Source organism: Pelmatolapia mariae, linkage group LG1 (genome assembly GCF_036321145.2).
Source record: "Pelmatolapia mariae isolate MD_Pm_ZW linkage group LG1, Pm_UMD_F_2, whole genome shotgun sequence".
Classification (NCBI taxonomy): domain Eukaryota; kingdom Metazoa; phylum Chordata; class Actinopteri; order Cichliformes; family Cichlidae; genus Pelmatolapia; species Pelmatolapia mariae.
The window spans coordinates 24,806,335-24,828,995 of NC_086227.1; the positions used below are offsets into that span (position 1 = coordinate 24,806,335).

General features: G+C 39.1%; 1 protein-coding gene across 3 annotated transcripts in view; it reads right to left on the reverse strand.

Annotated features, from left to right (window-relative positions):
- The window catches only part of kiaa1549lb (KIAA1549-like b), a 62,343-nt gene that overhangs the window by 6,893 nt on the left and 32,789 nt on the right, over positions 1-22,661 (reverse strand). For 2 of the 3 annotated variants that reach the window (XM_063476999.1, XM_063476978.1), the window contains 14 exons: positions 18,874-19,093; positions 18,427-18,560; positions 17,690-17,858; positions 14,002-14,061; positions 12,648-12,799; positions 12,004-12,175; positions 11,274-11,437; positions 10,780-10,815; positions 8,937-9,127; positions 3,855-3,985; positions 2,822-2,946; positions 2,087-2,316; positions 1,187-1,319; positions 955-993 (listed from right to left, as the gene is read on the reverse strand). In XM_063476999.1, coding sequence (XP_063333069.1) covers positions 955-993; positions 1,187-1,319; positions 2,087-2,316; positions 2,822-2,946; positions 3,855-3,985; positions 8,937-9,127; positions 10,780-10,815; positions 11,274-11,437; positions 12,004-12,175; positions 12,648-12,799; positions 14,002-14,061; positions 17,690-17,858; positions 18,427-18,560; positions 18,874-19,093 — 1,956 coding nt within the window. The remainder of the gene's footprint in view (positions 1-954; positions 994-1,186; positions 1,320-2,086; positions 2,317-2,821; positions 2,947-3,854; positions 3,986-8,936; positions 9,128-10,779; positions 10,816-11,273; positions 11,438-12,003; positions 12,176-12,647; positions 12,800-14,001; positions 14,062-17,689; positions 17,859-18,426; positions 18,561-18,873; positions 19,094-22,661) is intronic. The other variant, XM_063476988.1, reaches the window with a different exon arrangement.

A 22,661-nucleotide genomic window follows, 5' to 3' on the forward strand; every position in this document is an offset into this window, starting at 1 on the left:
CCTTCAGCTGGCTGGGGCACACTTGAAACCACACCTGAGTTGAATATAACTCATTTCTAGCTCTGTTGCTGCAAGGAGAATAAGGCTGAACACCAGCAGGGATTGATTTTGATCTTTTAATTCAGTGCAAATAGGCAACCTTTTCTTTAATTACTATTAAAATGAATGAGAAGCACGGGCACCGTTGAACAGTAATACATCAGAAAAGTAAAAGTCACTTGTGCAGTCTTCTACACACAGGTTGCAAATTACCTCGTATTAATACATTTAATAAATACCAGCATTTGTTTCAGTGTTGCTAAAATGCTTTGTTAAATAAGTTTACACATAAATATCTTTTTCTGTCTTTAAGCAGGATTTTACAAATGCTATACTCCCACATGATATGATCTCTTAATGCAATTCAGTGTAAAATGGCTGCGCAGAAACGCCTTTTAATGTGTTCTAACACATCCCTATGTCTAACTGAAGCCTTTCTCTTACAGGAAAGCTGCATTCTCAGCTCTGGAAATACTCTGTTTGGTTCAGGTGAGGGTGCTGCCTGGTTAGAGCTTGCAGGAGGCAAGACACATGGCGTCCACTCACCCGATGTAAATTCTCCAGGTAATTACCTATTGTATTCTCCGACTGAGTCAGACATGCGCTTCCCGCATACAGCTCTGCGGGATAATGTCGAGAAAAGTTCAGGGCTGCAGTGCCAAATGTGAAAAACAGCTTTAGTCTTGTCAAGCTGCTCTTCCCCCATTTTGCTGGTAGTCTGTACAAAATTCCCTCTTGTCTTAAGTGTCCCTCTAAAGCTGCACAGCAGCTTAACAATGTCTACAGAAATACGAAGGGGAAAATTTGCACTAAAATTAACTGGAAATTTGAAAGACATGCATTCTGTTTGCCCAACACAGACAGATGAACCCTCATTATAGTTTTAGCTGAACTGTGGAAATATCTTTTACTCACAATGAAGCCTGTGGATTTTAATTCCCCATCAGAGGATCGCTTCACAGGCAGCAAGGATAAGAGTAACAAAGTTACAAAGAGTTAAAAGTTAACAAAGAGTTAAAATTACCAAATCTTTAATAAACTGTTGCATATTTTTTAAAATAGACTTGAACCTGTGTAGAGTTATCTTTTAACTGCTAATTGGATGATCAAGTTGGGCAGACAGGGTCGGTGTTGAAATATAACTCACATCATAGCCACTGTTGCGGATGCCTCTCCTGGGTCTCTCTCTCATTACAAGCAGGTCCATCTCTGTTCCTCCGGGGCTCGGACTGCTTAAGCTTTGTCTGCTTCGATAGGCCGCCTGCCCTACCTGCGAGTGCCTGCCAATTAGAGTAAAGAGTGGATTCAATGCAAATCAAATCTGGTTTCATTATTAACTTAAAACATTTACTCTTTCAGTTTTAATTTCCCCGCAGTGGCAAGTAGTGATGGGTGAAGGAAGGCATAATAAACCTTACAGGTTTTCTTGAGCCAGACATTATGAACAGGGCGAGGAAAAGTATACAAGCTACCTGAAATGTTAACACAGAGGGATGAGATGTGATATGTTAGAAAATCCCAAGAATATCAAAGAAAAGTTCTGGGACAGATTTCAAATAATTATTTGAAAGATTTATTTTTTTCAAAGTAAAATGGTCATCAAGTGAACACACAAACCCACTTTCTGGTTTGAACATTGCTGGTTAGCAGATGAGTGTGAGTTATTCTGATGTCTAAATGTAAAGTACAAGTACTACACATGTTTTTATGCATCTGTATGGCTGAAACAGGAAAGAACCAGCATAGTGGTCCATCCAAAACCCTGAATTATCTCCATTAGGGAAGCTCTGAATTTGGATCAGTCTAATCAGAAAGGCCTAATGGGACTCCCACTACCTACTATGGCATAAATGGATAATAACAGTATTAAAGGAGGCACAGCAGGGGTGAGTAGAGATTGCTAGCGGTCCATGATTAAAAGTCCAATCAACCAATATGAAGAACATGATACATGCGGTGGGTCAAACTTGTAAGCAAGAATGGATCTTTCTTTGTGTTGACAGTCAGTAAAATCTTGTTTCCAGCTGCTTCCCTACTCTCCCCTCACCTTCTGTGAGACTTGACATAAGTAGAACCTCGCTCATCATCAGGCTCCAGCGGTCTTCCATGCTCATCGGCAGCCCTCTCATGACCGTGTCGCTGTCTCTGTGCCACAGCCCGGCCACTGCTGCTGCCATTGGCAGACGGGAAATCATAATAGCCCTTCCTTTTAGCCTTCAGCCTCAGCTTGTTCCTGTAGTGTTCAATGTCTGACTTCTGCTTCAGTGCCAAGTTCACCTGCAGAGAGGGTAGGCCACAGGATGTAGCAGAACAGGGGACAATCAGAAAAAATGCAGACATGAGGTTATTCTGTATGTGGTTACAGGTTTGTCTTAGAAGGCAGGTGTGAATAGAAAATGAACCCTTATTAAAAATTCATTATGTTGCTTCAGTATTACAACTGACATGAAAAATAAATTAAAACACAAGAATAAATTATTGAACCATCCACTTCCAGGTTCTTCTTTAGACTCACTGTAAGTTTTCTAAAAATGTTCTACTGGAAATCCTTCTTGGAAATGACAGCTGGATAAGGTTCCTATAAATATCAGATGTTGATTAAAAATGTGCTTATTTGTGGGTAGCACACAGAAAGATGTGACCTTGTGCCAACTTTTTCCTGGCAATTTTAAACTTAAGAGAGAAGTATGCAAGGACAGAATTCTATGTCTTCCAGCTTCTATGACACATTTTGTTTTGTTCAAAAAGTATCCGACTGAGAGGATGTGTGCATATGCATCACCTCTCCATTGACAATAGCCGAGTCCTGGCTGCGGTCAGAGGATGCTGGATGTGAGTAGTTGGTCTGAGCTGCCACTGGCTTTATGGAGATAAGCTGCAGGGAGCCAGAGGAGGTGTCATATGGATCTGAAGAACAGAGAAGGAGTTCACTCACAAAGACACTACAAATACCTCTAATCATTACATTGTCAGTCAAAGAGGAATAAATGGTCACACTCTCTCTTTGTCTGTCTGTCTGATAACCACCCCCGCCTGCCCACCCAAGGGCTCCTGTCACCTCTTCACACTTGGGATTATGTCAAACATCAGTTGTCTGAGTCAGCAAATGAGTTTTTGGATGGAGACAATAGATCACAAAGATAGATTTGGCTTCCAAACTTGTGGCATTGCATCTCTGTGATAAATGAAGAAAAACTGACTTTGCACTTTAGCTCCTCGTTCAGCATCAGACAAACTAGATTCAGTCCTAGCTTTCCCTTAACTCAGCTGATGAATTATTCAAATCTAAGCATTAAGAATATCATAATCGAGCAACCCTGATCTAATTTAAAGAGTATTAGATTAATTTCACTCACATCCACCACATATAGAACATTTAGCTTCAGTGGACGAGAATAGAAGAGCAAATAATTCAACATCTAAATGGATTTCGCATAAACTGCACAGAATGCTCAAAGAGCACGAGAAGGCTGACTCCACATGGTTGTTTGGCTTTTTTTATGTTTTGCATTAATACATGTGTTCAAGCATGTGTTTGCGTCAGTGTGTCACGGCATCTGCTAGTCTGACACGGTGTATTATGCCAGAAGACTCTCTGTTTCATGTAATATTGATCAGATCTATCTATGCTTATTGCTGAACAGGTACCTACTTTAGAATATAAAAATAGCTGCAGTAGAAATGTAGTAGACACCCCTCCTATGCAAGTGTTTTGCATAGGAGAGAATGGAAAAACATCTGTCATACACCTGACCTCGTCCGCAAAGGAGCTATAGAGCAAATTATTTGTATTTGCATCAGCGTGTAACTCTCACCGTCCCTCTTGCGAGTCTCCTCCTTTGTCAGTTTCTGCTGTGCTGTGATTTTCGACACCGTCAGGCCCCTGCCGGAATTGGGCTTCTCTGATTCGTTGCTGATGACGGAACCATCCTCACTTGGCAACTTGCTGCAAGTAACCATAGCAACAAGAAAGGCGGTGAGCTCTCAGGAAGCTGGGCTCAGAGCCAGGTTATGTCATCCCTCGCTTTAACAACCTCACCTTCCTCTCTCGCTCACTCAAGCCTTTGTCCTGTTACCACAATGTGCTATTACTGTATTTTTTTTTTTTTGCATAGCAAAAAAAGGATAAAAAAGATGTGTGCTCATGTTAAAATCATCACTAAATGCTGCCTGCTCTTAGTATATCAGTGAAATCAAGACTATTCAATCAAGTATGTTCATTTTGTTCACTGAGACTCATTCGTTTTGCAGTAAAATGAAAGCAAACGATAGAAAAATCATCTTACTGACAAAAAACCTTACCATTATTATATTTGAAACATGTAATAACAAAATAATCATCTAATTCTCTTGCTAAAAAATTGGCAATATGAAGGATTTTTGGACATTTATCTTCCCGTTTTGTGTCTGTACTACATATGCAGTGTCGATGTATGTGCAAAGCACACGTCAGATTAGTGTGCATTTATTTCCAGAGTGAAGCAAGGCTGGACAAACAATTGCTTCATCCAAACTGTTGTTTTTACTCGCTTCAAACGCCGTACTCTACTTGGAATTAGAGCCGATCAAGCCTCAGCTCAAAAGACCACGAGGCTGACAGTGACATCAAAGCACTATGGTCTATCCCCTAATTGTCTGCCTAAAATTGATAACAGCAAAGAAAGACAGTGGAACAGTGGCTACCCTCCCCGTGCTCTAACTGAGGCAGTGCTGCAGAGCTAGCCCCACTCTATAGTCTGAGGCTGCATAGAAACATATAAAAATTTATAGAGGTGGACAAATTGTGGTTACCCTGTCGGTTTTAGGTTTAAGGCTATTAGAGATACAGTATACACGGATGCACATAATCATGTAATAACATTATCCTGTGAAATGATTTTAGATGTTGACAAAAAAGAAAAAAAATCTTTTTAGCCCACATTAGATTTAGCTAACAATATTTACTTGCCTGTGATTTTGGCTTTAAGAGCTAACGTTTTGGTGTTTACAAGCTATGTGTATTAGTTGATGCATGATAACAAATTTTTGAAATGCAACAGTGTGGCATTTTACCCCCTTTAATCTAAGTTTAAAGTATATCTAATATTCCATTCTCTTGTTATGCTGAATAGAAAGTCAATCAGAAAATAGCTCATCCAGCTCATGATCAATCACAATTGACAGATTAATGTAATAGATGAAGTACAGAAATAATGTTATGTTGTTTCTTGTCATTTGTTGGCTGTATTGGCTGCTCACAAACAGTTATATCTGCAAAAACTTAAGTAGCAATTCTTGTAAAAATGGAAAAAGCGCCAGTGAAATTACAAATAGGACCATAACCTTGGGAACAGTTTCTGTGAAGCCCCATTAGCAGATCATTGTGCACAAATTTCACTAAAATCTGACCAATACTTGAATTGTGGCATTGCAGAAGAGATAGTCAAGCTAACAGACCATCGATGGATGCTTCGATATCCCATAAGGTCATCAGTCATTCTTTTGGATGAGCTAAATTAACAGGATGGCAAAGTAAGTGAAACCACAGTATTCCTAGTCTATCGGTTTACATTATTGATGTGTCTAAATTTATGAAAAAGCTAAAACTAAAGGTTATTTTTTTGACGTTACCAAACAGTAAACAAAAATGAACAACCTTGAGCTCTCTGGATAAGCGACACTTGGGAAAATTTTGAAGCACATGCTTCCTGTATTTTAGCACCATAGTAATAATAATAGCAGGATTTTAATTAATACTGGCAGTTTTACTTCTGCCTAATCAAAATTAGAAATTGGAGAGTATAATAGTCTTATAAAAATGAGTCACTGACACTGATGTTATTGGAACTGTTTTTAAAACCAATTAGTGTGATGGCCTTGCGTCAATAGTTGCTGTTTGGCCTGCTTTCTGCTTCCTCCTTTTTATTTCTGATACAAATCCCTGACTCTGTTTACCGCACTCACAGACTGAATTCACGTGATCAGGAGTCTGTATAAGCTTCTTTTCTCCGAGCGTGGTTCTCTCTACTCCCACCTTGAAGGCTGGTGCCTTTTAGCCACCCAGCAAGATTTACATTTGCTATGATTTGATTGATTTTCAGTTATTCTCCTGGGTGGCCACCTTCATTTGTTCGTTTGGTTTATATTTGTTGAGCTGCTATTAATAAATGCTGACTTAGCTGAAATTGCTTCAGCATGGCTCTCCCTTCTTTGTTGTATTCTGAACCGACCAGGCAAAACACTACCAAATTTGCAACAGAAATGAATGAATGAAAAAAATGCTACAAGAATTCCAAACTAACCTCTACAGCAAATGTTCTGTGCACTGAAAACTTGGAGCCAGGCTTTGTTTTATAACAGATGAAGCGAGGACAGACCGCAGGGTGGAAAAAGGTGAATCATAGGCTTGGTACGTCTTAGGATAAGTGCATATAGCTGGTTAAAAACCAGGAAAATCTACTTAATGATGACATATGAAGACTTTAATAGCTTTTTGTTATTCATTAGTATCTTGATGAATAACAAATTAAAAACTTTTGCTGCCTCAGGAATGTTTAAAATCATTAAGGCAGGACCACTAGTCCATAGATTCCCTTTTCTATTACATAAATTTTGTTCAATATCATTATCTTGCATGGCCTTGAAATATTGTGCCCTTTTGCATTCCCTGATTAAATAATTTAGCATGATTTAACATGGCAATTAATTACCGAGACAGCGCGACTGACTGTCAGATGGGGAAAAAGGTCAATTTCACCTGCCCATGCAGAGAACTCTGCTTATAGCTGCCTATCACTCAGCATTGGGGTAAAATGAGGACAGAGCATAGGACAGGAAAATGTATGTTTTATCATCCTGCCTTTCTTTATATACCTCAGGCACTTTGCACATGAGTAGTGATCTCGTGTGATAACACATATATTGTAAAAAAAAAAAAAATCAATTAAATTATTTATCTAGGAAACACGTAAAACTCAAAATCCAACCCTTCACAAATATTCATCTGGCCCACCTTTTAGTTTATGTACAAGCTAACAACCTTACCCTATGTCACAAAGATGCAAATCCAATGCTGAAGATAGATAGTTGTGTAGTACAACAGATGTCTTCGCTGAGCATAAAGATAGGACCATGTGCATCCATTTCCCAAGAAACAATCTCATATACTTCTATTGTCATTTTGAAACCACATGCCAGCAAAGTTACAGAGCCATGTAGAGGGTATAGAGGCTTCAAAAAGTCACTGCCTAAAAAGAGGCAGGCAGCTACAAAAATGTGATTTTACAAGCCAAATCCCAAAGTGATGGAGCTGTAAAGGCAAGCTTCATAATAGAAGATACAAGCCATTTAGTGGAGGATACTCACACGCAGCTACTGAGCTGTCATGTCGAGGTCTGTGAAAAAGACAATACTACACTTGTAGAAATATGTGCACAAAAAAAAGGTTAAATTATTTTGCTTTTATCAGGATGTCTCTTCCTTATTAAGTGACTCACACCAGAATGTAGTTTGTTTGACTAAACAGTATGATGGTTAGGCAACATGTGGACGTTTTAGGGGCTTTCTGTGGAACAATTTATGTATAAGAAAGCTCTACGGGACATCAACAACAATATAATTCAGGATATTTTTTATTATTTTTGATTAAATAAAACCATGTTAGTGCTCTCATTTCCCAGTCTGGCCCTAGTGAAATTGAGTTTGATACCCCTGCTTTAGAAAACATCAGCATGCTGACTGAAGTATACAACTCAGACAGCTGGGAGGTTGAGCAAAGCCTGAAAATGTAAGTTGTAGCTTTGTTTTAACCTTATATGATGTGACCTTTCCTCAGCACCATCATCATATCGGATGATGATTTATGTCCTCAGAGTTCTTGGTTTAAATTACTAACAGATGATAGCTAAAGCTACATGGCCTGTAAAACCTTTATTTATTTTACTTTTTATTCTTTTGTGAAAAGCATCAGGCCTAGCACAGAACCCTGTGGATCTCCATGATCATCTGTGTGTGAGGAAGACTCATTAGTTATATGAACAAATAAGGATTTATTGGATAAGCGTGACTGAAACCAGCACAATGCATTTCCTTTAATGTCTAGTGTCATAGTAGTTATTCTCAAAGCTAATGCGAAGAAAAACAAACTGAATAAAGATCAGCAGTTTCTAAAGCTGCTCTACTTGATCATACATCTGCCAGCTCTGTATGGAGGCTAGGTTTTTTTTCTTTTCTTTCTGGTCAGAACTTTATTTGTAAAGGAGCTCATTAAGTCATTACTACTGATAGTTAAAGGAATACAAGGTTCAAGACGGCTGTGATAAACAGAGCTGTGCTATTCCCTCAGGTCTAATTTTATGTTTTGTTTCTGTTTGCTTTCTCTAAGCCAATCAGCTCCCACTCCTTGTTCTTTAAATCCTGCCTTGAAAATCATCATGCATCCCTTCTCTTCCTCTCCATCTCCACCTCATTTGTAATGTCCAAGACGTCTCATTCAAAATCTCCATCAGCCATCTGCTTACTCTGCTCCACCACCAGCTTCTAGGCTCCAGGGGGTCCTGTCACTATCTCCTACTGTCATCTGGGACTCTGCTTTATGATGTCACTTCTAATCAGTCTAACTGCCAAAATACTTCAGTTTGCATGGTCCATTTCTGCTTATTGTGCTTGCACTACTCTCTGAAAAAATTATGACACAATTTTTAATTAACATGTCACAGGCAAGTTTTCAAGTATTTTGGGGGGTTTGTTTAGACTATTTGCACACTCACACACACAAAATCTGTAGACAAACAAACACCTAAGTTAAATGTTAACTAATGAACATATAATCATTGCTATCATCTGAGTAACATTAGGCATTTTTTAACCCCAGATCAATACAAGTCACGTAGGTAAAAAACATTTAGAGTGAGTGATACCTTTTGTGTTTGTCAGTGGTGAGACTTTTCTTGTTGGCAGTTCCATCTTGTTGCAGAGCCTTTTCTAGTGAAAGTGGTGTGTCCCGTATTTGTAGAGACATCACTAAGGTATCCTGACTGACAGGCAGTGTTTCCTCATCTCCTCCTTGTTGGCCAAGGTGCTGTTTGGCATAGTCAAAACCTTGGACTGGCTGATAGACAAGTTGGGTGAAAATGCAGAGTGACAAAAAGTATAGCTGAAGTGAGAGTGATTTATTTATCACATACCTCTTGTCAAAAAAAGTAACCATTTCAAGCAACACAGAACTATACTGCCCAGAACGAGTGTTACAAATATCTCAGTATAGCTAAAATACACAGTGAATATTTTGATGTCCAAAGGATTTAGGAAAAAGAAGTGGGGATTACTGCACCGCTGCGCCTTTAAAAAAGATAAGCACAGATTTAACTGAGGCCCTTTTTCATGTTCTTCCAAATTCTTGTCAAATAAATGACTTGCAGTGGGCGGTGACAAAAATGGGATTTGCAGACTTTCACAGAAATACAGCAATAAAGTTATATATTAAAAAAATATTTGAGGACAAGCGAGGAAAGGTACAGGCTTCTACCTAACACTTGAAGCCAATATGCTAAAAAAAAAAAAAAAAAAAAAAAAAAAAAACAGTAGTAGCCAAAATACTTCAGACCCACTCACTAATACATACACATACGTTAAAATATTTAGGACCGCTCCCATCACAGTGTCATAAATTGTCAGACACACATCATTGCCTCCAAGTAACCGAGACATGCTGCAAAATCACAAAGTGTGACACTCCTGTGAACATTCATCCTCTCTCTGCTGATAGAGCGCACACACACACACACACACACACACACACACACACACACACACATACACACACACAGAAACGATTTTCACTGAATCCTGTCTTCTCACTAACTGAAACCACTACTGTTGCTGGTTTCAAAAGAGAAAACTCTAACAAGGGTGTGTGATGAAACGAGTTGGCTGGCTGACGCTGAGTAATGTAGAAGAGCTAGCACAAGAAGAGACTCATTTAAATTTTACCTATTTGAAGCTATCTTTGAGCAACTGAGGGTTTTTACATTACTTATTAGAAGGAATTGGATATTCTTTCACTAAAGATTTTTCATAACATTGAGTATTTCATATTTTATAGAATTTAGCTGGTATGGTGGGGTTTTTTTACATCATAAGACTTTGCAAGACCTATGTGTACAATTGGCGCTCTGAAAGCAGCGCTGAAGTTGCTTTTGCAGTCTAATACTGAAGATTTTATTTGTTTCTCACTAATGAAAGTTCATAAATAAGACAATGGGATACGCTGAGTTATACTTTGCATCTTCATGTATCTACAGTGATTTATGTCAGTAAACCACTGAGTCCAAAAATGACACGCATGCAGCTGGAGATATTAGGTAATTACAGAAACTCTGAATGGAGCAATAACTAAACCACTTTTCCATTTTCTCTACACAAACTAAGCAATTGTGAGCATACACACAAACAAAAGCGCTCATTCTGCTGGTAAACCATTCTTTGCAAGCCTTAGTCTTTCAGATTTGTCATGTGGTGACTGCTATACTGTAACAAGTACAGGCAATGCCATTCTTTTATCTAGGGAAATCTCATTGTTGCAGGTTTGATAGTCAGAATTCCTGCTGTATCCTTAGTTTCCATCAGCACAGCAGGATTTATTACAATATATAATAGCTGCTGTCTGCCCAAAATCCCATTCAAATCCCACTGCTGGCACAGCTGAGCCTTGAAAATGAAAACACAGATCAGTAATGAGAAGGAATACAGAGAAATAGATACCTGGTGATAATAGCCCACATCTCTCCGGTACGCCATCTAAAAGCCAGAGAAAATGTTTTAAACATTATATGTGTGATTTGGGTTTGTGTTCAGAATTGACTAGGATTCTGCTAATGCGTTAAAAGAGGGCACTGAAATGGGATAACGCAGATACTGTGGAATAAAATACAGAAAACACAAAATCCGAAAGAATAACAAACAAAAAGTCGCTAACATATCCCAGCATCACTGACCCTGATCACGCAATGACAGATGGCAGACATCACACAATCTGTAGTCTGTAGCTGCTAAATAAAGTGACAGACAGTACATCTCTTAATGTTGCATCTATCAGGAAAAAAAATCCCTGAACTCAAGGTCTTCACGTCTTTGTCTAGCCAAGAATCCAAACCTTCAAATTAAGAAAAGCAGCAAATGGTCACGAAGCTTGAAAATATATTTAAACAATGAATTGATTACCAAAATATAGCTCAGTACATGAATAAGATAAATACCTTAGCTCGAGGGTTAAGGTTACCGATGGCATCAGCTTTGAAGTCATTCTTATTCTTCCTGCACAGCACAGCTGTGATGATGATAATAATGAGTGTTACTACGGAGATCGGGGCCAAAACAGCAGCGATTATCCAAAGGTTATTAGGAGGGTTCTTGACGACAGCTGAAAAAAATTTAAATAAGTTGTTGATTTTTTTTGTTGTTTCTTTGTTTGTTTTTTTTTACCTGTCATTACTTTATGACATCCAGTAGGCTCTAAATGATAACCATTTGTCCTTTGATTTGCTCATTAAAATATAATGAAGTCCTCAGCATGTTGTATTGACAAAACATGAAGAATCATTCATTACACTGCAGCACTGCATACAGCTCAAGCTGACATACACTGCGCCTCATTCAGCTATTGCAGGCGACAATCCAATGCATAGGAGAATGCTGCATGCCCCCTCCCACCCCTGCCACCCACAAACTCTGTCTCACCCTTTTTCCCCCCTTGTCTCTTCTCTTAGCAGCAAGCTGCACTGTAGCCCAAACAAACAATGTCCCGCTGGGAGCATTTCAGAGAGATTAGACAGCAAAGAGCTTTCTCAACCTTTTCTTCTATGTCTCTCACCACAACACCAGCTTTTCTTTTCCAAACTCGGCATGAATCATGTGTTTTGGTTCGCCTGTCTCTGTGTTTGTGTCACTTTTCCTAGCTGTCAAATGCTAGAAGGATGCTTTGCTTACGTTCTGCTTGCACCTGGACAAAGTAGCCCAGGGTGAGCGCCATAGTCTGAGAATCCACTGTGTTCAGGACCTTGGCAGCTGATGTGCCCAATAAAGGAATGCCATTGTGTTGGACATAGTAGGTCATCTCGGCCGGATTCTTCAACCCTGAGATCCGGCGGATGCTCACCATCTGATTGGGTATGAAAAGGGATGTGTGTGTGTGTGAACTGCTGTACAATCAGCATAAACCTATTCAACGGCTGTTACAATGTCTTGTGTACCAACTTAAATTTCACAAAATACAACAAAAATAAAATCATGCATTTAGGAGAGTTTCTTAAGATGAAAAACTGCATGAAAAAAGAAAGGACTTGTTGGGTAAAATATTCAACCTCTGACTTGTTTTGATGAGCAATTACCACATGATGAGCTGAGAAGCTACCTAATTATCAGGGGTTGACCACAAATAATCGTGCAAGCGTGTGCAGAAGTGCGTATCAAAGTGTACATCTTATGAAATATTCATACTGTTGGGAGAAAAAAGCCCACGAAACAAATTTGACTAATCTGACTTCTGACATGCCAAGGCAGTCAGGCAAAACATCAGAATAAGAATCTTAGATGACTGGCATTCCCTACAGGCTGCAGTGCCAGTTTCTTACCTGGACAGTGTAGCTGCCTACAGTCGTTGCTCGTCTAAAACGAGTGCCCTGCTGGCCCGCCAACACAAACAACTCTGCCAGGCGCTGTTCCATTAGACTGGCGAAGCTTTGGTACTGTCCCTCCAGGCTGGCATTATCCACATCCTGGATCACTGCAAATGTAGTTGAAATAAAGAGGATGGCCAGATTGTTGTGAAGAGAAAAAAATACATGGTTGGCAAGGGCAGAAAGGAGTACAAAAGAAAAGACAGAGGCACAGTTAGAAATGTGTGTGTCTGTGTGTGTGCGGGTTGTAATATACTGTAGCTTGCTTCGGAATTCAATTCAGCTTTCATTATTGGCATGACCATACTCAGTTAAAGTGTTGCCAAAGCACTGTTAATTCTGATATGAACTTATGAGACATTCAGAACCTTATTATAAATAGGAAAAAGCAGAAAAGCTATAATTCTGGTTGGATCTCATCTTCAGTGTGGGGCTGACTTTCAACTGATTCAAAGTGTCACTGGAGTAGGTGTAGAGCAACAGATTGTGATCTGAAAGACTCGTTCAGTTTGACAACTTAGAGATATACAACAACCAATGAGCCACAACATTAAAACCCCTGACAGCTGTCGCAAATACTATTGACCGTCTCATTATAATGAAATGTTCTGCTCGGACAACCAGGGTTCTGCTCCCTCCCTCCAAGCAGAACATTACACCCTTGCACACTGATATACCTGATCAGGAAAGGTTTTAGAAAATCAACAATATGTGCATTGTCAGAGCCTCCAAACTCTCCTAAATCCCAATCAGATAGAGCGTCTGCGGAACGTACTGGAATTACCCCCAATTAATGGATGCCCCACCCACAGCAACCCACAGAGCACAAAGGATCTGTTGCTAAACACCATACGTGGCATGCCCACATCCCAACAGATACAGTAACAGCTGTTTTAGCACTATAGTGAAAATCTGCACAACATTAAGCAGGTTGTTTTAATTCTGAGGCTGATCAGTGTATTGCTCCTCAGCCAATTTAGTAATTTAAAAACACCCACGGAGAAAGCATTTACTAGGACTCATTTTGTATTTTATTTCTCCTCTGGAATGAGACAGTTCATCAGTTCATTTCTTAAAGTTCCCATGAATATTTTCAAAACTGCAGAAGTAGAATGTTCCAGGAAGTCGTTGGAGGACTGGGAATCGGTTGCATTTGAATACCGGTCATAAGTAAATGGCGATTCATAAGTAAATAATCCACTCACAAAGCAAGAACAAAGCATTATCAAAATCAATTTTTCAATATTATAAACAACGGGCTTCCCAATTAGCTCTGATTTTAACAGTCAGTAAGCAATGATATCCCTACCTGTAACAACCCAGAAGTCTCTGGTTGCTATTGAAGTGTTCAGATTGTGATATTCCATTGCTGTAACGACAACAAAAAAGTTGAAAGCAAAGTTAATACCAATATATGATTTCCACACAGTAGTGTAGCCTACATTTGCCTTTGCACGCTGAGATTTTACGATGAATGCTCTGTTGCACAATTGTATATGACCTGAATATAATCAACAATGCAAAAAAAAGCCCATCACATTTATTGATGCAAGTGTGAATATATCATTTTGGTGGTGTTAATTTGAGCCGAACATACCAACACTTTTGAAACCTTTCAAGAAAAATGTACAGTAAGCCGTTGAAGGTTTGGCACATTTTGTGTGTTGATATCTCACTTTAAAGCCTCATTATCACTGAATGTCAGACAAATACAGAAGCAAGGGAAGCTTTAAGCAGTCTGAGCTCTGGTTGTCTCTGTGTTCTCTTACATCTATTTCCTGCCTGATTAAGCTGTTGTGCTAGAGACTGGTGCAGTATTTTGGGGAATGCTGTATCAGTGGTCTGTGAAAGCACACTCACAGAACTGTACACTCAGGCATGACAGGAGAGACGGGTGGGGGAGAAGGGTGAGAGGAATAGTAAGGGCTTTAGCAACAATAATGGATAGGGCTGAAAGGCTGTCAGCAAAATCAGTTCAGTGCTGTCTATAAGCTTCAGTCATTTGAACTATTAATCAGCAAGGTTTAGCAAGCTTTTGCGTGAACCTCTGCTGTTTTCTGATGAAAACGTTGAAAATCCCAAATGTTCTCCAGCAAAAGCTATTATTAATTTTCCCTACTTTGTACCTTCACATGTTGAAAAGTTAAATGATCTAGTCTAAAATGGTAACATTTCCAAATAGCTTCAGTCATTACATTTGAGAAAGGTTGTTGCAAATCAGGGGGTGTAAAAGAGCTGAACTCAGCAGTCCAGACTGCACATTGGAACGTATGAGATCGCGGGCCTTTGCTGTCAGAGCAGAGCCTAAGGTGGCATGAGAATCCCCCACAGTTAATTATTTACTGCAATAATTGGCTTTGAAGTGAGGAGGCAGCCGCTGCTAGCATATGCTTGCACCTCCTGTGAGCAGTGTAATATCACTAACTGTGAGGCTACAAAACAAACAAAATCGCTGTTACACACTTCTGTCTTTAACCCCACTGTCTCTCTGGCATTTTCCTCCATGTCAGTATCTGCTCCCTCTGTCTCTTCTTTTTACCAAGATTGCCTTCCTCTCTTTCTGTGCTCAGCAACTGAAACAATATGCCTGTAGGCAACTTGATTTTCTAACTTAATTCAGGCTCAACACAAAGTGGTTTTTAGTTTAATGCTCACTACTGGAAATCCTATCTATCTTGATTTCAACAATGTGAAACCCAAGACTGCTATTTATCCTCAGAGGCACTTAGGTCAGATCCCAGATTTGTCAGATTGGAAGACGCAAACCAAACGTAAAATATTTAATCTTACATTGTTTTCTTTCTTCTGCCCAGGACACACCAGGCTATGAGCAGGGAAACTGCTCTTTCTAGACAGGCACGTAGATGCTTTTGGAACATAAGAGCTTCATTTAGTATTTTTAACTGTTAGAGGTAGTACCCCCTTTGTTTTGTCTCAGCAGCACAACCTTTGGACCATCTTACTTCTTAAAATTCCGTTTTAGAGGCTTTTCTCCTTCCCAATACATAGGAAGTAGTTTCTTGATTAGGCTAACATGAGTACAACACTGGTGACACTCTAGATATTATATATTTTTAAAAAGACATGGTAAAAAACTAAAAAAAATAACCAACAGAGAGTTCCTATTGGTGATGTGAATGGAAAACATTATTACCATTATTTGACAAACATTAACACTCAGTTCTGAATCCTTCTAAGATCCAAACAAGTTGAGTCTAAAGGTTAGAAAATCTGTTTGGTCTCTTCCCACAATGTCCTTAGAAACAGCAGAACATGAAGAAGACTAAAAGTTCAAATAAAATGTAACTAAGACTGAATTCAGGCAGAGGTTATTGCAAGGAAGCCTATAGTCCTATATAAAGTATCAGCTCTGGTGTGATCCTGACCATGACCATGTCCAAGTCCAATGATTAACAATTTCTCAAACTGACCACAGTCTAGAAATATTCAAGCACTGAACCTGGTTAGAAACTATTGCAATCAAGCTGGGGAGTCTTATTTCTGCTTGAATAGAAAGCTAACCAGAGGTGCAGTTTCCACACATCAGCCTCTTTAAATCCACAGCTTGTCCCGTGGCTTCCTCTGTATTCCTGAAGTCTGCTTGACCCAGTGAGTCTTTAAATAGAATCTCTCCAGACCTGTTTGAGCTAGATAACAGGTTTGCTTACACTGGATTACATAATGCAAGAATCTAAGGCCCATTTTGCACATATAATCTTTAAGATAATAATGCTACAGGTAAAGCATGAGTAGGACATCACTGCTCTCAGTGTCTGCACAGGATGCCTTCAGGTTAGGAAACACACCTTTTGTATGAACTTGTAATGATCAAAACGTAACTCCGACAAGGACGAGAGAAAAAACTGAAAAAGTGCCTCGCTGTACGACTGCTGAACACGAAAGATCATTTCCTCTTCCTATGCATTTGGCTATTATCTGCAGGGGTTTCAAGCAAAATGTGCGATGTAATATGACAGGTTGACTTTAGGGTACATGATAGATTATATCTAGCTGTTGCTGACTTGCTTCTTCTGGTTAACACATTCTGAAGGTCCCATTGCTTTTGTTTACACATACTGCAGCGCATCAAGGAAGCACAAATCCAGAAGCCAGAATGTGAAGTGTTGCTGATGATAGACATAGACTGAAGCACAAAAAATCTCCAGGCGATTTCTGGGTAAAATCCTGTTTGTGTGTGCGTGTGTGTATCAGAGTAGTTCTGTTGCTGAACCTTTATTGTACATTTACTGTGAACCGGGTCAAGCAAAACAACACAATCCCTCCTTTAGGGATTAATAACGTACCATAAAAATAAGTCTCATTATATTGCATGCATCTGAGGTCCATGTCAACCACATCTCCATCCACTGAGCAGTTATACAAGGGATAGTAACAGGCTGCCATAGGACGCTACTGGGATTGCTGTTTAGACTCCTGCTGATTCCCTGTCACTCTTTATTTTATCCCAAGTACAATGCTAACACAGATGGATGCTGAGTATGCCCTCAAAGGAGGCTGAGATGAAAGGCAGAGGCTTAGTTGTGTCTTTTCATCAACTTTCTTTAAATGACTCAAATGTAAAAAAAAAAAAAAAAAACAACAACAACTGTGATTGTAATAGCATAAGAACAGTCAAAAACATCCAATTACTGAAAAACTGGATGTCAGTCAGGCTTAGCAAAGAAATTTATGATTTTTGCCAATGCCTAGAGAAGCTTTTTGAGTCCATGTGAATGCAAAAAGCTCAGAATGCATTAAATTAACTAGGGCATGATTTCTAGCATAGTTAATCAATACTAAAGGTTCAGTGTCCAAACAACTAGAGCCAAACATGAAAGCCCTGTGAGACACAACCTGAAAAATCTGGAATCTCTTTTGTATTTAGAGAACAAATCATTCCCAGGAGAACCCAAGAACTACCTCTGATGTTTGTTCTTGTAGGGCCTGTTGCATTACTGATGACTAACACTCACTTAAGAATGCAAATTGCAACTTACGCTCAGCAACGATAAGTGGCGGATAGAAGAGGAAGTAGCCCACTAGTTCAGCTGACAGCTGACCAAGGAGATTTGAGGCAGCAGTGCCATTAAGAAAGCCAGTCCCATTCTTTACAGTGTAGACCAGTGACACAGCAGGGGATCCTGCTGCCTGAGAGACACTCAGCATCTAGGAAAAACACAAAAAAAGTCGAGGTCAGAAAAAGAACAAGGCATAGAGAAGTGTGGGTAATATGAGCAAAATGCTTAGGATTATACTGTATACTGTAATCTGCAAATTCTAAGAAATATTTTTCTAAATGACAGGGGAGGCACGGAAACAGTAACTGTCCTTATTGATAAATATCATCAAGAATCTCGACAGCAGAGAAATATGTATGTATAAATAAAAGAATTCAAAAATACAGTAGCTTTATCCATGCATAAACGTCAAATTAGTTTTAATATAGGATGCACTTTAATGTGGCAGCACATTAAAATTAATATAACCAATGCCTCTCCAGCATAATTAAGTAGTTCTTAAAAAAAAGGCACAGCCCAATATGCTTAGGGACAATTTTGCTCAAACTGCACACAGTTTGCAGCTGTTTGTGGCTGCCACATCACATAAACCACATGGTGATACTGAAGTGTAACAGGGGACAAAATTAAGTTATTTATCATCAATATCTATCCTGACAGCATGCAGGACGCCTACGCAATTCCAGGACTAGAACACAAAGGTTCCCCCGCAGTACCTGAACAGAGAGTCTGCTGTTAGCATTAAGCACTTTGGCCTGCGCTTCGGAAAAAACCTTCTCAAGCCTCTGTTCCATCATTTGAGAGAAGCGACAGGACCGAGGATCATCACCTACTCCCACAAACTGTAGCACTGCAACATAAAAACAACACAAACTGACAAACTGCATTCTGAAAATCAAAGAATTCTTCAAAAGCCTGTAAGAGTGTGTTTTGCTATCTTTGACAGTATATAACTATATTAGGAACATTTAGAATTTGACTTATTTCTGCTTATTTTATAAGTACCTACATGCCATATTGCCATTTCCTTCTCTGATGTGGTATCACAGAATTTCTTTTCACACTTCATACCCTTCCAGTGCACAGTCAAAGAAGGAACATATAACTGCAAGTCTCAAGCAGACTTATTTTTTTCTTTTCAACCTGACTGAGCACTGGCTGACCTGTTTTCAGCTGGAAGCCTGTGGCTGGGCTGGGTCTCCATAATGCAACCGGGAGGGGCAGGGCTGTTACCATGGGGAGGTACTGCCGCAGGTCTGCAATCAGCTTATCACGGCCATAGGATGCCAAGCCTTCCATCACTACAGACGGAGGGTAAACTATATCCCCCCCAGTCACGTGATAAGCCACTGTCATGTTGGGAGAACCAAATACAGTCTCCACCTAAGAAAGAAAAAGAAAAAGAGAGTTGGATGTCTTTGAGAAGCCATATTGCTTACATTTTACCATTAATTACAAAATGATTATCTCTACAAATCCATGATTAAAGAAGGTATTTTCAACATGTCTTCTATGATGTGCTGTGTTATGAAAAAGTTTTGAGCCATACCTAGAGCCCAACTTGTATTTTCTTTTAAAATGGGCTTGAGCAAAAGTTCTCCAGGCTTTCAAAATTTATTCAGACATTGGCTGATTTTTCATCCATTTTTAGTACAGTCATTATATCTAATAATTTTCAGAGGATTTCTTTTTTACTTAACACATACCTATGAATCATCCAAGAATAAAAAAGTGACCTAAACGATGGGATGAACCAGTGTTCTGTCTAGAAAACGACAACTTGGCAAATAACCTATTTTAAATTGTGTCTCTAACCACAGACTGTCACACACACACACACACACACTCACACACACACACACACACACACACACACACGCACACACACACACACACACACACACACACACACACACACACGCAAAAACACAAATTGTTCTAGTTTCCTAATACAAATCTATAAAAACTACCAAATATTACATAGTTTGACAGGAATAAAATTCTGTTTTTGCACCAACAAAGTGATTTCCAAAGAGCTACTAGCCAAAAACTCAACATATCTCAGCAGTGTCTCCTTAAAAAGTTGAGGAAACTGGACAAGTAGATGACCAAAGAAGTGGCAGGCCTGTGAGCATATCTATATCAATATCAGAAAGTTATGTCCTTAAGGAAAAGGCAAAAATCCAGATCTGTCACAGGACCTGAGAGATGCATCTGGCCCATCTATTTGATTCATCTACTGTTTGCCAAAGCCTGATTAGAAATGACCTCACTGGAAGGGCGACAGTCAAGAAGCCATTCTTAATGAAGAAAAATGATCCCTTCTACACTTTTAATGAAACTTAAACATACAGTATATTAAGATAAAATACATTCTGATTTCTGAAGAAGAAAGCAAATATGCTAACCCACTAAATGTAGTCATAAAAAATACATAAAAATACATTACAAAATGAAAAATATCCAATACCAAAAAAACTATATAAAAAGCAAAGTAAAATTGTAGAGAAAAAAATCATCCAAACAATATATTACAGGCTAGGAATAAAATTAATTAAGCAAAATTAATGTCTGCGTTTAGAACCTCCTTAAAGGTCTGAGTGGTTCCTTTCATATTCCTAAATCAGAATAAAAGATACTTTATTATAAGATGATGTAAATCTAATGTCACCATAAAGCTGTTATATGCAGCACTGCATACCAGTTTGCATCATTACCCACAATGCAACCACAAAAAGTAAAGTGACATCTCAAGAGGACCTTTCAGATAGCCACTGCTTTTTTGCCTTTTTATTCATCTTAGTACGGAATGAAAATCACTTGCAGACAACGACTAGATGTCCAAGTCACTGGTGTGCCGCTTGTGGGGAAAAATATAATCAGAGGAATATTGTTTCTAAAGGTCTCAAAGAACAACAATTTTTCAGAAACAGCCACACCTTTTACTTCTCCTGCTATAACAAATTGAAATTTCTACTGTAAAAAAAAAACTAGAACGGTTTTTAAATTTATTTGAATGAATCTTACCATATAGTAAAAATCACTCAAATAGAAATTGCATACATGCTATGAAATCATTCACAGTAAATCGGAAGATGCACTTGTTATCCAAGTCACTAATGAGAGCATCAGGAAGAGGAGGGAGTGATCGTGGAATACAGATATGTGGCGAGAACCATGAGGGCCTGAGGGGCTGCTGAGAAGAGAGACATGAGCGAGACTGTTAAATAGGTGAGTTTGGGACAAAGAGGCTTATGTTCCTGCACCTCTAACACAAGAGGACTGGAATCAATACGTTCACGGATATAAATGCAAAATCTGTGTGTTTGGGAAATTGTGTCTCATTACAGAATAAAATTTATACAGTATGTGTTTGTCAGTAAGAGTTTGACTTCTTCATGAACTCTGAGTACAGTGAAAGTGGAAAAGGGAATGATGGCAGATCTAGCGTGCGTGTATGAGAGGTGAAACCATTCGAATCCGTTATCTAAACCCATCTGAAAGCCTGTGCTGACAAGGAGATCCACTAGCCGAAACACTGAGAGCCTAGTCTCTGTAGCTGAGAGTCACCACTCTGCTTCCTCACAATTCAGCCTTGTTACGAGCTCTGTGAAAAGAGCCCTTTATTATCACTTCATCCTCTTGGGCTTCACCCATGTGAAGGTGTTATTAAGAGATTGCATTTCGAACACACACACACTAACTCAGTCTCAAAGAGTGTGACAGACTGCAGCAGACCGAACAGATCCCACTATTGGCATTCAAAAACTCTCAAGTTGTGGCAGAGTCCTAACTCCATGAAAGACACGGAAACAGTTCACTATTATTTTTTTAATGGTCTTAGTCCTGAGGTTCAGTTCATTTAGTCTATTTCTCATGATCTTTTTAGCATCAGCTCAGCACATCACTCTCCTCCCAACCATTTATAACCTATAATTAAACACAGAAGCAATTTCCCCAGCCAACAGCTTGCCTCTCATTGGATGAGAAAGAAGTGCTACTAAAAGGAAACCAGGCAATGCTGAAATGGGTGACAGGAGTGCACTGAAGCAAGACACCTTCAGAGACTACAGAGAGCGAACATGTGAGAGCGCTGACCTTCACATCGCCAGGACAAATACACAAGGCTCACTCAAATATTTGATACTTCCAGATTGAGAAATACAACACAATAAGGCATTTCATTGAGCTACACATACACAAACACACACACACAGGTGCACTTTACATTTCCTGGAGCAATGACTGTGACTGTGACAGTGCTATGAAGACAGATTTCTCTGTATTCACTTCCAGACCTCAAAAGACTGTTTTTATAACAAAATGTATTGTTTGCATGTGCTTTATTCGTATATTCATATGTTTACCATCTTACTGACATCATCACAAGAGCAAGTCTTTAGTAGATCCTCACAATTAAACATTTCTGTTCCTCACTTGGTGCTTTTCTCACACTTAAGTCACATTGAGTGAAGGTATTGGAGGCTTACTGCAAGGACAAGGTGGCTTTTGGCAGTGCAGGGACTATGACTGGTTCACAACTAACCTATCCACACACAAAAAGATGATTGTGTGAAATATGGATAGGTTCTGCAGACACTCAGGTTGTGTCTTGTAAATATCTACAGCACCGATACAGTCCTAACGTGCATCTTATTTTAATCTTGGTACACTTAGTCAAATATGTGACATCACTCTGTGCCTTCTGGGACACATTCAGTCAACCTAATTTCTATATTAGTCTTCATTTCTTTTCACACAGCCTACATGAAGGTCCTCGGTATGAGTGTGTAACACATGCTTATAAACCTCTGGTTTTCTGGAGAGTGCACAACCGGAAAACGATTCTTCAGTGTTAAAAATGTATTTATTTATTCATTTATTCAGTTATTGTCTAAGCTGAATAGTTTTTTAAGGTTCTTGAGGGTTCGAGCTATTTTTTTTTAAACCA